The 13,338-nt window shown below is 41.7% G+C and overlaps 1 protein-coding gene across 1 annotated transcript; it reads right to left on the bottom strand.

Annotated features, from left to right (window-relative positions):
• Nucleotides 1-2,560: 2,560 nt before the first annotated feature.
• LOC100584216 (diphosphoinositol polyphosphate phosphohydrolase 3-beta) lies at nt 2,561-9,370 on the bottom strand. Its single transcript, XM_003276867.4, has 2 exons — nt 8,494-9,370; nt 2,561-4,301 (listed from the first exon to the last, which is right to left on the bottom strand). Coding segments are annotated over exons 1-2 (495 nt in total). The 5' UTR covers nt 8,988-9,370; the 3' UTR covers nt 2,561-4,300.
• Nucleotides 9,371-13,338: the final 3,968 nt, after the last annotated feature.

Below are 13,338 nucleotides of genomic sequence, written 5' to 3'. Positions count from 1 at the left end.
ATTTTTTGTATTTTTAGTAGAGACGGGGTTTCACCGTGTTAACCAGGATGGTCTCGATCTCGTGACCTCGTGATCCGTCCGCCTCGGCCTCTCAGAGTGCTGGGATTACAGGCGTGAGTGACCGCGCCCGCCCAAGAGCAGCCATGTTTTATGGCAGAATGGCAACAGCATTCTGCATACCAGGTTATCTAATCCCAGCTTTGTTCTGTATTGGAAGCGTGACCTATATCATTTTACCTAACCTTGCTGAGACTCAATTTTCTCATCTGAAATGGAGCTAACAGAACCTCCCCTGCCCCCATCTGACTTTGAGCTCAAATAATTTATGTGAAAATAGTGTAATAAATTTTTCTTTAAAAATACATTAGGACTGAGCTAACTCTTCAAATGTCCACTAGGGTGCGTCATGCCGCCACTGGAACCATCTGCTAAGAATGACTTTGCAGTCTACCTACATATGTCTTCTTCTAACATCCAAGAAATGAGGTCTAAGTTTGAGTGAGTAGATAAAAGAAAAATAATTGTTACCAACTCTACTCTGAGCCCTCTATCCCCTCAGCACTAGCCCCAAAGTCTAAACTCCCAGAGGTCCTGACCTGCTTCTTCACATTGCTGTGAAGACTTACACAGGTCACAGTGTTAATGGATCTTCTTGGACTATGGATGGGCTTTTTGGTTCTCCATGTTTATCATCCAGTATAGAGGATGACCACTGAATTCATTATGAGATATTGTCATCTTCATCTAAAGAACATGAGCTTCTGAGTAAGATAAAACTGAATTTCCATTCCCAACCCACCACATTCCAGTCCTTTGATTCATTTCATTGATTTCAGGTTTATAGCCTTAATTCTGGGAATAGAAATTTGAGACACCTCAAGTGCTATTTGGAGACTGAGTTGAGGGAACAGCTTTCCCCTCTCCTCAAGTATGGGAATATCAGTGTCCATAATTTGAAATTGCAGACTCTCAGTTTTTGGTAGTGGTAGGGGTTGGAGGACGGAGGGATTTCTCTAGGCCATTTGGAGTCAGCCTGGGTCAGAGGACTAGTCTAGCAACAAAATCTACAAAGTGTCTGACCCTTCAAGTATACACTGTGCAGTAGTTGTAAATTGTATTTTTTGTATTACATTTCCCTCACATTATCTGGTAATCTTCAGTAAAATCTCATTAAAAGTCACGGCCTAGTCTCTGATGGTGCTGTAGGAAATTAGGGAAGGGTGTGGTCACATTATGGGGTAAGAAGGTAGAAGAGGGAGAGCAGGATTCCCTTTTGAGTCCAGAGTTATTTACCACTTGGATACCACTGTGCCCAGAGGAGCAGCAACTTCATGAGGGTCAGAGCCTGCAGAGCGGCAGTGATATGGTGACTTGCTGAGAAGTCAGAGAAGACAAAGACGACTTTCTGGAAAACAGGTAAACTAATAACATGCCTACTTTTAGCCAATACACTGCAATTGTATGATTTATTACTAGAGCACCCCCTCTGAATTGATGGCTTGTCCCCAGCCTCAGTGCTTGGTAAGTAAAAAGTCTGTGTGGGAATTAGGAAACAAAAGCAAACACAGAACAGGCCTATTCCACTCTGCACTAGGTCTTGGTGACTAGAGCTTGGTCTAGATTTCAGACCCAAGTTTTCTGCTATGCTTTTTGTACTTGTGCAAGGCAGAAGCAGTACAAATTCCATCATGGCCCTGCGCATTAGCCTAAAAAATTCTAAGGAATAGCGAGATGCCTGTATGGCGTATGCTTAACAATAAAAAGATCATGGATTATTTGGAAATATTCTGGATGAGGCACACCTGTGCTATCCTTGTTTGAATTATATGTATTTATATTTGTAAATAGACTGGAAATTATATATATTTAAACTTGGTTATCTGTGTAGAGGAATCGTGTGATTTTTTTACATGTAATTATGTAAATTTTTATTTTTAATTTTTTTGAGTACATAGTAGGTATATATATGTATGGGGTATATGGGATATTTTGATAAAGGCATACAATGTGTAATAATCACATCAGGATAAAAGGTGCATCCATCACCGCAAGCATTTATCCTGTGTTACATGCAATCCAATTATACTTTTAGTCATTTTTTAATGTACAATTATTGACCATAGTCACCCTGTTGTGCTATCAAATACTAGATCTTATTCATTTTTTATTATTTTGGAATTTTAAAAATTTTCTGAAATTAAGATGAATTAATTTTGTAGTCAGAAAAAAAAAAATTCAGTGCCCTTTTTTAAAAAAGGTAAATAGTAGAATGAGTGTCCCAACTGGAACCTAAACTTATGTCCACCAATAGGGTTTAAAGTTTTCTGGTAATGTGTGACATACTGAAGGGGATAAAGTCCTTTGGCATGTAGAACTGGGGGCTTTGCAAGGAAAAATTCACACTAACGGAAGAGCAGTATGCAAACAAGTTTAGCTCAAGAACAAAAGCTAGCTTTTTGGAGAGGAGGAATCAATCTTTCTGGGCTGTGGATCTGTCTTCTGATCCGCCTTCTGCACTTAAGTCTAGGAGAGAGGGGGCCTACAAGTAAACTCTGAAGAATACTTTTTTCAATTTTTATTATGGAAAATTTCAAACATATACAAAAGTATAGAGAAGAGTATAATGAACTCTCAAACGTCCATCACACAGCTTCAGCAATTACCAATTTATGGCCAATCTTGTTTCATCTATGTACTCAATTACCCCACACTCAGATGATTTTGAAGCGAATACCAGTAGCATATCATTTCACCTGTACATTTTTCAGTATACTTCTCTAAAAGATAATAATTTTTTAAAACAACATAACCACAGTATCATATCACATCTTAAAAAACAATAAATCAAGAAGTTATATTTTTATTTCAAATTATGTAACAACTGGGGACACAATCAATACATTTCACTGGTATCATGAGGAAGAGTGTCACACTAAAATGGAGTCCAAGCTTTTATCGATGCAATTGCTTTATAATGTAAAAGAAAAAAATCAAACGAACTAGCATATTAGAACCACTTTTGGTAATTTGTAAGGAGCTGAAGACTGCTGATATCACACATCCCATGGCAAACTCCGTAAGATTTCTTCTAAACATCTTTGTTATTTTCTTAAAAGTTGTTCTGGAGGCAGCTGATCCAAGTCCTCTTTTTTAAAAAATCCTTCACTTTGTGTTCCCCTCTGACAGCAGCCTCTTTCCTAAATGCCTTTTCTAAGTGACAACAATTTTGCCCTCTCTCAGCCCTCTGCATTCTCATATGCAGAAACCAGGCAGGATGAGGAGCTAGCTGTGCGTACTGGAAAAGGGATGAAAACTACAGCCAAATGGATCAGTGAGAGAGGCAAAAGAAATCTAGACAAACTAAATGGCATAATTAACTTTGGAAACTGCCTATGATATAGCCTGTTGGCTCTGGCATCAAAAATACAGTATGTTAAATCTGTAAAATGGGGAAGCAGTGTTTCCTCAAAGAGATGTTAAGATGACATGTAAGAAGTGGTTAGGGCAGGCACTGCAAAAAAATGTCTTATATATCATTTTAAAATTTATTTTTATAAAAACTCACAACATTATTTTGCGTCCACTGTATTTATTTTTACAATTACCTTTATAGCAAGTGATAGTTTTTGAATAAAATTTTAAGCAAATCATCAACAGTACAAAAACACTAGAGTTGTTACACGAAGGACTGATTCTACAAAACATTACCCTAGGCGATGGCATAATCTTAAAACTGTGCAGCTACTGTGTGGTATGACATAGAAATAGAAGTAATAATTCTTGTCCTCAAACATCTTACAACTGCCTTGAAATATTTCTGAAACACCTGATACACAAAAGCCACACACATGGTGCCTAGATAGCATATACTCTACTAGCACCAGATTGGAAGGGGAATGTTTTGCCACACGGTGATTACAAAATATTAATTGAATCAAAGAACCTTCAGTGATGCCAACCATATTTCAAGTAGTATCTCAGATGCAGGATATGCAAAGAGTAAGGAAAAATAGTCTTTGATCTCAAAGACATCATAGTCTAATGAAGGCAGACACATCAAAAAAGCACAACAAAAGGCTATAGGTGCTGAATTAAGAGTCTGTTCACGTACAATAGTACAACAACCAGAGCAAGAGTCAGTGGTATAGACAGGGAAGGAGTATCCCAAGATGCAGGAAGAAACCAGATGAGCTGTCTTCTTGGGAACACAGAAGTGCTCACCTGTACTTGACAATTCCATTGATCACTGGGTTCACATCAATGTTTCTTTCAGCACAATCCTGAACATCTTTGCTGTTCATCTAGAAAAACAAACCAACATACAATTAGCAGGCTTATGTCAATAATTCCTCCAACTGAAAAATGTACCAACAGCTTATTATGTACATCAATCACTTTGCATCAAGCACTTCACTTCCACAGAATTATCTAATGCAGATGCAATGAGTCTGGATCAGCAACTGAGGGGGTTATAAGCCAATGCATACCATGATGCAAAAAAGTCAGGAAAGCAGCGATATCGGAAGTTTTGTAAAAGAGGAGTGACTATTTAAGACATAAGATATCCTAAATTCCATGTTACAGACTCTAGACTCACGGAAATAATTCAGGCTGGTTCCCACCCATGAAAGAGTTTTCAGTCCAGTGACCACATAGCCATTAAAATAGATTAAGTACAATAAACTCTGCGAACCATGACACAGAAGAGGGTTTCTTAACCCAGGTGGTCAGGAAAGGCTTCTCATTGGAGATGTTTACAAAGTACCTATTTTTACTATCTCCAACAACAGATTTTTTTTTTTAAACTGAGCATCAGATAGTCAGAGAACTTGGCTTAAGTTTCAGTGAGGAAGAACTGGAACTAGATCTGTCTGACTTCAAACCCCCAATGTAGTTTCTATCACATCATGCGCTCATTCTTTTTTTTTTTTTTTTTTTTTTTTTGAGACATAGTCTCAACTCTGTCGCCCAGGCTGGAGTGATCTTGGCTCACTGCAACCTCTGCCTCCTGGCTTCACGAGATTCTCCTGCTTCAACCTCCCAAGTAGAAGGTATTACAGGCACGTGCCACCATGCCTGGCTGATTTATTTACTTCATTAATAATCAGAAGTAGAGTTGGGGTTTCACCATATTGGCCAGGCTGGTCTCCAACTCGTGACCTCAAGTGATCCACCCACCTCGACCTCCCAAAGTACTGGGATTACAGGTGTGAGCCACCACGCCCAGCCCATGCTCTCTTATTCTTATAAAAGTGTTATGTTTTAGCATAGTCAGCATAGTAACTTCCACTTCTTATAGTGCTGTTTGCCCAAACATTTAAAATCTGCTAAATACCATTAGTATTAATAGCTATCTTATCAAGAGACCACTACCAGGAAAATATTGTTGAAAGTTTTTCTGAGAGTACCTGGTGGCTCCTCGACAAGGGAATTCTAGAGGTGAAAGCTCTGCCAGGCAAATACACATTTTCTAACTGTAAACAAATTGGCATTCTTATACTAACCTTCTGAAATGAAATCACAGAAAGAATTTAAAACCTTTACATCAATTGTTGCAAATGAGTCTATGCAAATAAAGCAACTAAATTATTTTCGAATTTCTTCCCTTTAGCTTGTTTCTTTAAAGTGTAGTCAACAGATTTTGTATCTAAACACACATACACATATACTTCTTGAGAAAAATTGTATATATTATAGACACAGCACCAATTACGTTTCCAGTATATGCATCTATATTAATGTTTCCTCTTTATATATTCACAAGAATAAAACACTTGACCAGCTGAAAATGTAAGCTATGTATAAAACATGCAGAAAATAAATCTGATTCATGTCTGCAAACCTCAACTGTCTGTGTACTCTTTTTCCTTTCTTTATCAAGACGGCTGTAAAATTTAGGTGTACACTTTTCTGCTGTCACAAAAGAAATAATGTACAAGTGAACTCTAATACTCTTAGAAGGAAAAAAATCTCAACTATACATCAAATTTTGGAGCACTGAAGTGGCAGAAATTTTCTATATACCACCTCTGTTCTAAAGAAAGGTGGTGCCACTGTTCCGAAAACAAATCTTATAACACATTTAAGTATAGGTAAACAAAGTACAAATCTCAGTTTTTCAAAACATTTTCTGTACTAATGCTTTTAACTTGAAACTCTTGACTTAGTTTTGAAGAGAAAAAAAGAATCTCCTTGGCGCTCTTAACTATTCTGATGAGACTAAGTTCCAGAGATTATTTTACAAAAACTACTTAATTTAACAGTACGCCTTGAAAAGTAACACTACATATTCTAAGTGTTTCTGGAAAAAAAAAAGAGAAAAACCACAACATATTTATAAGCTAACAATTCTTAAGAGTGGGTTACTATGAATACTGTACACTATTTTTTACTTTGTCAGATACATAACTTAAGAACCAAATAAGATGATGCATAATTACTTCTAATGATAGCAAGTACGAGTTAAAGTCTCCAAAGTAATCGTGACAGTGTTTCATGTGGAACACATTTCATCTACAAAAATATCCATAAAATACAATCTAGTATATCTCCTAGGTCAATATTAATGTAGAAACAAGAACCTTCTGGAATAACTAGGTTACTAAGGAAAATCTTAAGATCTATTCTAGACTGAATAAAGTCAATTTGTTTGGAATTTAAAATATGTGCTTCATGATGATGAAATAATCTGTACAACAAATAACCATGACACAAGTTTACCCGGGGAACAAATGTGCACTTGTACCCCTGGAATTAAAAGTTAAAAAATATTTTTAAAAATATGTGGTTCAAATATATATATTCAATATGTATCACTTTGTTGAGAAAAAAATGGAAAAATACTCCGTATTTGATGAGACCATGTAATCAGATCATAAAACTGTTATAAGTTTTAAAAAGCCACAATTTCTAGTTTACTCTTTCCTTTGATAGCATTAGTGCAGAAAATGTTTTGAGAAACAGATTTTTACTTTGTTTACCTATACTTAAATGTGTTGTTGTAATATTTCTTTTCAAAACAGTGGCACCATATTTCTTTAGAAAGTGCAACGGCACCCACTGTTTGGCAGCATAAAAAAATATTATTTGTGAAATTACAATGTACTCCAAATAGAGAAAAATATTTCAGTGTTTTGAAGGGTAAAATACAAAAAGTACACAAGGGGGCAGCAAAAAAAAAGAGTAGAGACGGTTTCAAAACGAACTATTCTATGGTATTAAAAGACAGGAGAGCAAAATAATGAGTAGGAGGTTTTTGGATTACAGGCAACGTTAAGTTCTTAATGTAGATGCTAGTCACCTGCACCTAGAATAGGTTGTCCTGTGAGACAAAACAATTACTGTCTATCATTAAAAGAGATTGTTCAGGAATCCTAATAGTTTGACAATTCTGTACCAGCTGAACATCACTAGAGCTAACTCAGTTGGGATGTAATCACCATAAAAGATTCCATTCCTGTGGTTACTGGGAGTCAGGGAGGTTTAAGCGGAATGTCACTACATTCAAATATGGGAGGGAGACCACTTTCAAAAAGGAACTTAAATCCAGAAAACCATGGTTCTTCTATGGTATCCAGTAAGGGGCAATGGGAGTTGGAAGTTGAGTATGGGAAATCAAATTCTGTGAATACAGTTTTTCTGATAAGATGTGTTTGGCTAGCAGATCCCCCGCAGCATCTATTCAATAAGGTTAATCTATATGGGAAATAGCCATTTGAAGTCAGCAGTGAAAAATTACCACTTGTGAAAATTTTTTGAAAACCAAATGATCTACACATAGAAATAGAAAAAGAAATTTCTGAAAGGGGCAAACGAGATCCCATTTCAGAAGCTAAAGTGACTGTCGAGTGCAGAAAGAGCACAACATGTAGGATTTCCTAATTTTTTAAAAAATTCAAAACTGATCTTTTAAACCAACTCCCACCACAGAAGGCCTCCCTGACAACAAGGGCGAACGCTGTGAAGGAGAAAACAACTGAAGGGGAAAAAAAATACTAAAAGATGCCACACAACCAAGCTGGTCAGACTTTAAAGGCCTCCACTACCAAACAAACCAGAAGGCTGGTATCAAAAATGCGCACGCACGCTCACCCACGAATATGTGTGAAATATAAAAGAACCAAAAACATCACAGGGCGCACAGGCAGACACACACACTCCCCACCCACCCCTCGCCCCCCACACACACCTCCCAAAAGCAGGGTGAACAGTTAAGGCACCTAAAACCCCAAGGGGCATAGGCTTCCCCGAAACATTTTACAGTGCAACCAAGAAGCGATTTTGAAAGCATCTGAAAAACGTGCAAACTGTCTTGAAAACAGGGCCTGGCAACTGAGACAGTTTGCAAGCGTGATTCAGAGGGTCTGCCAAGGAAACAAAAGAAGCCTCCCTCCTCCCCGTGAGACCGCACATGGCACGAGAGGTGCTCCAGGCGGGACGCATTTTAAGCGAGACAGACAAATAGAAGTCTGTGCGAGCGCGAGCGGTACATACTAGGGATCGCTATCTGGCGAGGATGGGGCCATGGAGTTTCCATTGGTTGGGGAACCGCCCAGCTTTAGTTTCTCCAGATATTCGGCGTGCACGGGCTTGTGGCACTGGAGAACCTTGATGGCATCTTCGACTTTGAACCACTCTCGCTTCCTCCCAATGCTAACCGAATCTTCCCAATCCTCCAGCAGCTCCGTGACAGTCAGTACATACACGTACGTTCTGTGCTTGCGATCCTGGTTCTGTTCGAAGACGCCCAGGAGCCGGCCTAACTTCCCCTTGACTCCCGCCTCTTCGTACACCTCTCGGACCGCCGCACCGCCCGGCTCCTCCTCGGGCTCCATGCCCCCGCCCGGCACGATCCAGCGGTCCGGGTACCGGCTGCTACTCACTAACAGGACCTCGTCCTCGCGCTCGCTCCGGAAGCACAGGCACGCCGCCCGCTTCTTGAACCCCTCGGGGTCGTAGGTCCGCGTCTGGTTGGGTTTGCACTTCATCCTCGAGGCAGCCTCCTCTCGCCTCTCGCTGCTGTGTGGGCCGCCGCTGCCGCTGCCGCCGCCGGGGAGCAGCCGAGGGGCTGGGAAGAGAAAGGGCCGAGGCGAGGGGCGGGGAAAGAGAGGCGCCTCCGTCTGCCCGCGAGCCCGGGGAGCGGAGGGAGAGATGAAGCTGGGCGGGGCGCGGGCGGAGGCGGGGGCAGCGAGGCGCGTCAGTCAGCCAGTCGGCCAGTCCGATGGGCTGCCAGCCGAACCCGGGCCCGCCGGAGTGGAGGAGGCGCCGCCGCCCGCGAGCCCGCGACTCTCCACAGAGCCCACCCGCTTCTCGGGGGCGCGTCTCCCTCCCTCCGCAGCCGGGTAGGGTTTGAGCGAGGTGAGGCGCATTCACGGACGCGTCCGCGCTCCCGTTCACGTGCGCGTTCGCGGCGGAGGGCGAGGGGCGGGGGCGGGGGTCTCCCGGCCCCCGCAGCGCGCGACGCCTCGGGCCCACTGCGCAGGCGCCCCGCACCCCTGGGGGCCGGGAACCTCCTTCGCGCACTGTGAAATTCACCGCATTGTGACTTTGGCCGACTGCCTCCACGTGTGCCTTTGACCCAAACGCCACTGTAGCGCGGCAGGACGTTTCTCCTCTCCCTCCCCACCGCGCTGCACGAAACCCACACGCAGTCGTTTTACACACGACAGAGACAAGGGAATCATCGTCATCATCCTCCCCCACGATGAACCATTCTGGCTTACTCATGGGACCTGGGCCCCTGTGTTGTCAAAACGACCCACGGGATTCTTGGCAGAATAGCCGTGCATCCTTGCTGAGTCACATGATGCAGTTTTATTTCTTCAACAGGTTCCCACCTTGCCGAGCCTCTTGGCGTAGCTAGTTATTTAACGCTTTTCTTAAACCCCTGTTCACAACCTGCCTGACCCCTTTGTGTCTCAGTTTCCTCATGGGTACACTCCTCGCTTCCTTGTTGCAGCCATTTGCACTTCGATGCACGTACACCTTAAAGACCAGAGCACCACCCATCTAGAAGTCCTGCGTTAAAGCCCAAGACATTCTCTCATTCCTCACACACTCCACCCTTGTCTTTCTCTTTGATAAGCACCACTTAGGGGTTGGGAAACCATTCACGTGGAGATCCCCTCCCATTCCACACTTTGATTTTTAAAAGACTGCCGGCGTGAGACTCCCGCAAGGTCACTTGCTGCTCTCTCACCTCTCTCTCTGGTCCTCCTGTCCTCTTGGCCAGGAAATGGCATTCCATCGCCAAAAATTTAACAACCTAAAGCCTTCCTTCTTCTCATTTATTCTTGGTGTTTCCTCATCTCATAGTAGCCTTAGAGAGAAGAACTCTGAGGTCCCCTGATTTTGGTTGCACCTTTGTCTCTCTCTTACTGGCACTCTGTTGGCATCAGCCAAGGGGGGATCATGAAAGCCTCCTTTGTTTGTTGATGAAATAATTCCTTTATCTAGGGGAAATGGACTCCTATGGAAATGGAGAGTAGTCGTGAGACATACAATTCAATTTTCAAATAACAGTTTAGTTCAGTTTCCCAGGATCTGCTCAACTCCACTTATACCCAGAATCACAAATAAAAATGATCCTATTCCCAAGCGCAAGCAATGTCTGCACTAACCTAGACTGTAATATGACAAAACGCTGCGGGTCATATATTAACAAAATTATAAAATACAGACATAAAAAGAGTGACCTCGATAGACACACTACTGCTCCTGACCATATTTTAAAGATGGATGGACAGTGGAAGAGCATTTGAAGGAATTCAACACTTGGGATTAAAAACAAACTAAGAGACTGGGCGCCATGGCTCTCGCCTGTAATCCCAACACTTTGGGAGGCCGAGGCGGGCGGATCACCTGAGGTCGGGAGTTCCGGAGCAGCCTGACCAACGTGGAGAAACCCAGTCTCTACTAAAAATACAAAGTTAGCCAGGCGTGGTGGCACACGCCTGTAATCCCAGCTACTCGGGAGGCTGAGGCAGGAGAATCGCTTGAACCCGGGAGGCGGAGGTTGCAGTGAGCCGAGATCGCGCCACTGCACTCCAGCCTGGGTAACAAGAGCGAAACTCCATCTCAAAACACAAACAAACAAACAAAAAGAAAGTATACTTAACAGGCAATATTTCTCAGGGTTCTCAAATTCACAAACACGCAAATTATGTTAAACAACTAGGGAAAACTGCATTACAATCAGGAGCAAGACAAGTCTGCCTACTATCAAAAATATTATTAAATATGGTCTTACAATTTCTTTCTAGTGGAATGAGTTGTAAAGAGAAAAAAATCTGATATATATTGGTAAAAACACAAAGTTGTCATTATTTGTAGATGATAAGGATATCTTCTTGGGAAACAGCTAAGAAAAAATGTAAAAATAAATCCCTGTAAATAGAAAAATAAAATATTAAGATTTAAAATATCAGAAGCTTTCATGCATACCAGCAATAATCATGTAGGAATTAAAATGGGAAATGATGACATCCAACTTGGCACTATCAACCACCACAAAACAAATAAAATACCAAGGGATCCTAAAAAATAGTTAGGACTTGGTAGTACAAAATGTTTGAACTTCTACTCAGAGCTTTGAAACATGATTTGAATAAATCAAGAGTCACTCTAGCAAAGCTAGCAGACTGGTGTGGTATCTGGGGGCGGGAGGAGCCAATCCAGGCTCTGGCCACAGGGCAGGGCTGCTTCACAATTGCCAGGTACTATCTCCTTTGTCTCACAAGAAAGAGGTGCCATTTTCTAGTCTATTCCATCAGTATCAGTTCTACATCACACTGTGCCTCTGCAATACGTCCCTTCTGGGGGCATACTTGTGGCAGGGAAGAGGAATAGGACATTATAACATGGAAAGAGGCACAGACTGAAACCCTACTGGAAAAGTCTGGATATGGAGATCCACAACTTAAAACAGGCTTAATACAATAGCAAGGCAATTTTTTAATTACCTTTTCCCCAAACTTTCACAGCTGACATAGTTTGGATACTTGTCCTTGCCCAAATCTCGTGTTAAATTGTAATCCCCAATGGTGGAAGTGGGGCCTGGTGGGAGATGTTTGGATCATGAGGGCGGATCCTTCATGGCTTGGTGCTGTCTGTGTGATAGTGAGTGCTCATAAGATCTGGTCACTTAAAAGTTCGTGGCACCTTCCCCTGTCTTGCTCATGCTTTCGCCATGTGATGCACCTTCTCCCCCTCTGCCTTCTGCCACCATTGTAAGCTTCCTGAGGCCACCCCAGAAGCTGAGCAGCTGTTGGCACCATGCTTCCTGTAAAACCTGCAGAACCATGAGCCAATTAAACCTCTTTTCTTTATAAATTACCCAGTCTCAGGTATTTCTTTATAGCAAGAACAGCCTAATAACTTTATTATTCATCTATAATATTATAGTAATAGGTCAAGAAAAGCTATGACTTTTGTAACAAGAGTAAAAATCCTTTTTAAGAGAACAGCATTCCACTGTCTGGTTTTGCATATTTAAGTATTTCTCCAATGATGAAGAGTGTAATTCAGGAATCACTGTAGTAGTGGACTATTACAGTGAAACTGCAATTTGTTCGTGGAGGCCTGTATCTCCGTCCACATTGTCGTTGTTTCTGGTCTTGGCCATGTAATTTGTTGTGTCCAGTGGGACAATAACAAATGTGAACAGAAGTCAGCAGAGAATTGAAAAGTGCTTTCACACTGGGGTGTCCCCTCTCGTTTTGCGCTTAAAACATTGTGACAGCAATGTGAAGAAGGTGGGGCTAGCTGGATGATGAGATACCTGTGGCAGATTCTTTCCTTTCACCCCAGCTGGCAGTGAACCCATTGCCTAACATATGGGTGAGGCCATCCTAGACCATTCGGACCCTAGCAGAACTACTTAGGTCATAACAGGGCACTAGCTGAAGATGTATAACTAAGCCAAGCCATGAACAGCAAAAAAAAAAAAAAAAAAAAACCACTCAGATGAGATCAGCTGAAATTACTGACCTGCAGAATTGTTAACAGAATAATTTACTGTTGTCTAAAGCATAAATTTTGGGGGTGCTTTGTTATGCATTAAAACCTAGCAGCTCCAACCATTGACACCATCCATCAAAATCAACCAAAAACAATCAGAGAAAGAAAAGGTTGTTCGTTGTAGAAATGTAATGTCTACTTAAAGATGCTGGCATTTCACTTTCTCTGGAGTCAGAAAGAAAGGGATGAGGTTAAGATATCTAACATGTGCTGAGTACAGTCCCTGTGAGAGTCCCTGTGTTATGCCCTGCATCCTATTTAACTGTTATCCCATTAACTCTTAGGGAGGGAGGCAGTTCATATGTCCATTTTATAGATGAG

The sequence above is a fragment of the Nomascus leucogenys genome, chromosome X (assembly GCF_006542625.1).
Source record: "Nomascus leucogenys isolate Asia chromosome X, Asia_NLE_v1, whole genome shotgun sequence".
NCBI lineage: Eukaryota > Metazoa > Chordata > Mammalia > Primates > Hylobatidae > Nomascus > Nomascus leucogenys.
Note: the sequence above shows the minus strand (reverse complement) of the source record. Positions and strands in the feature narration are given on the sequence as shown.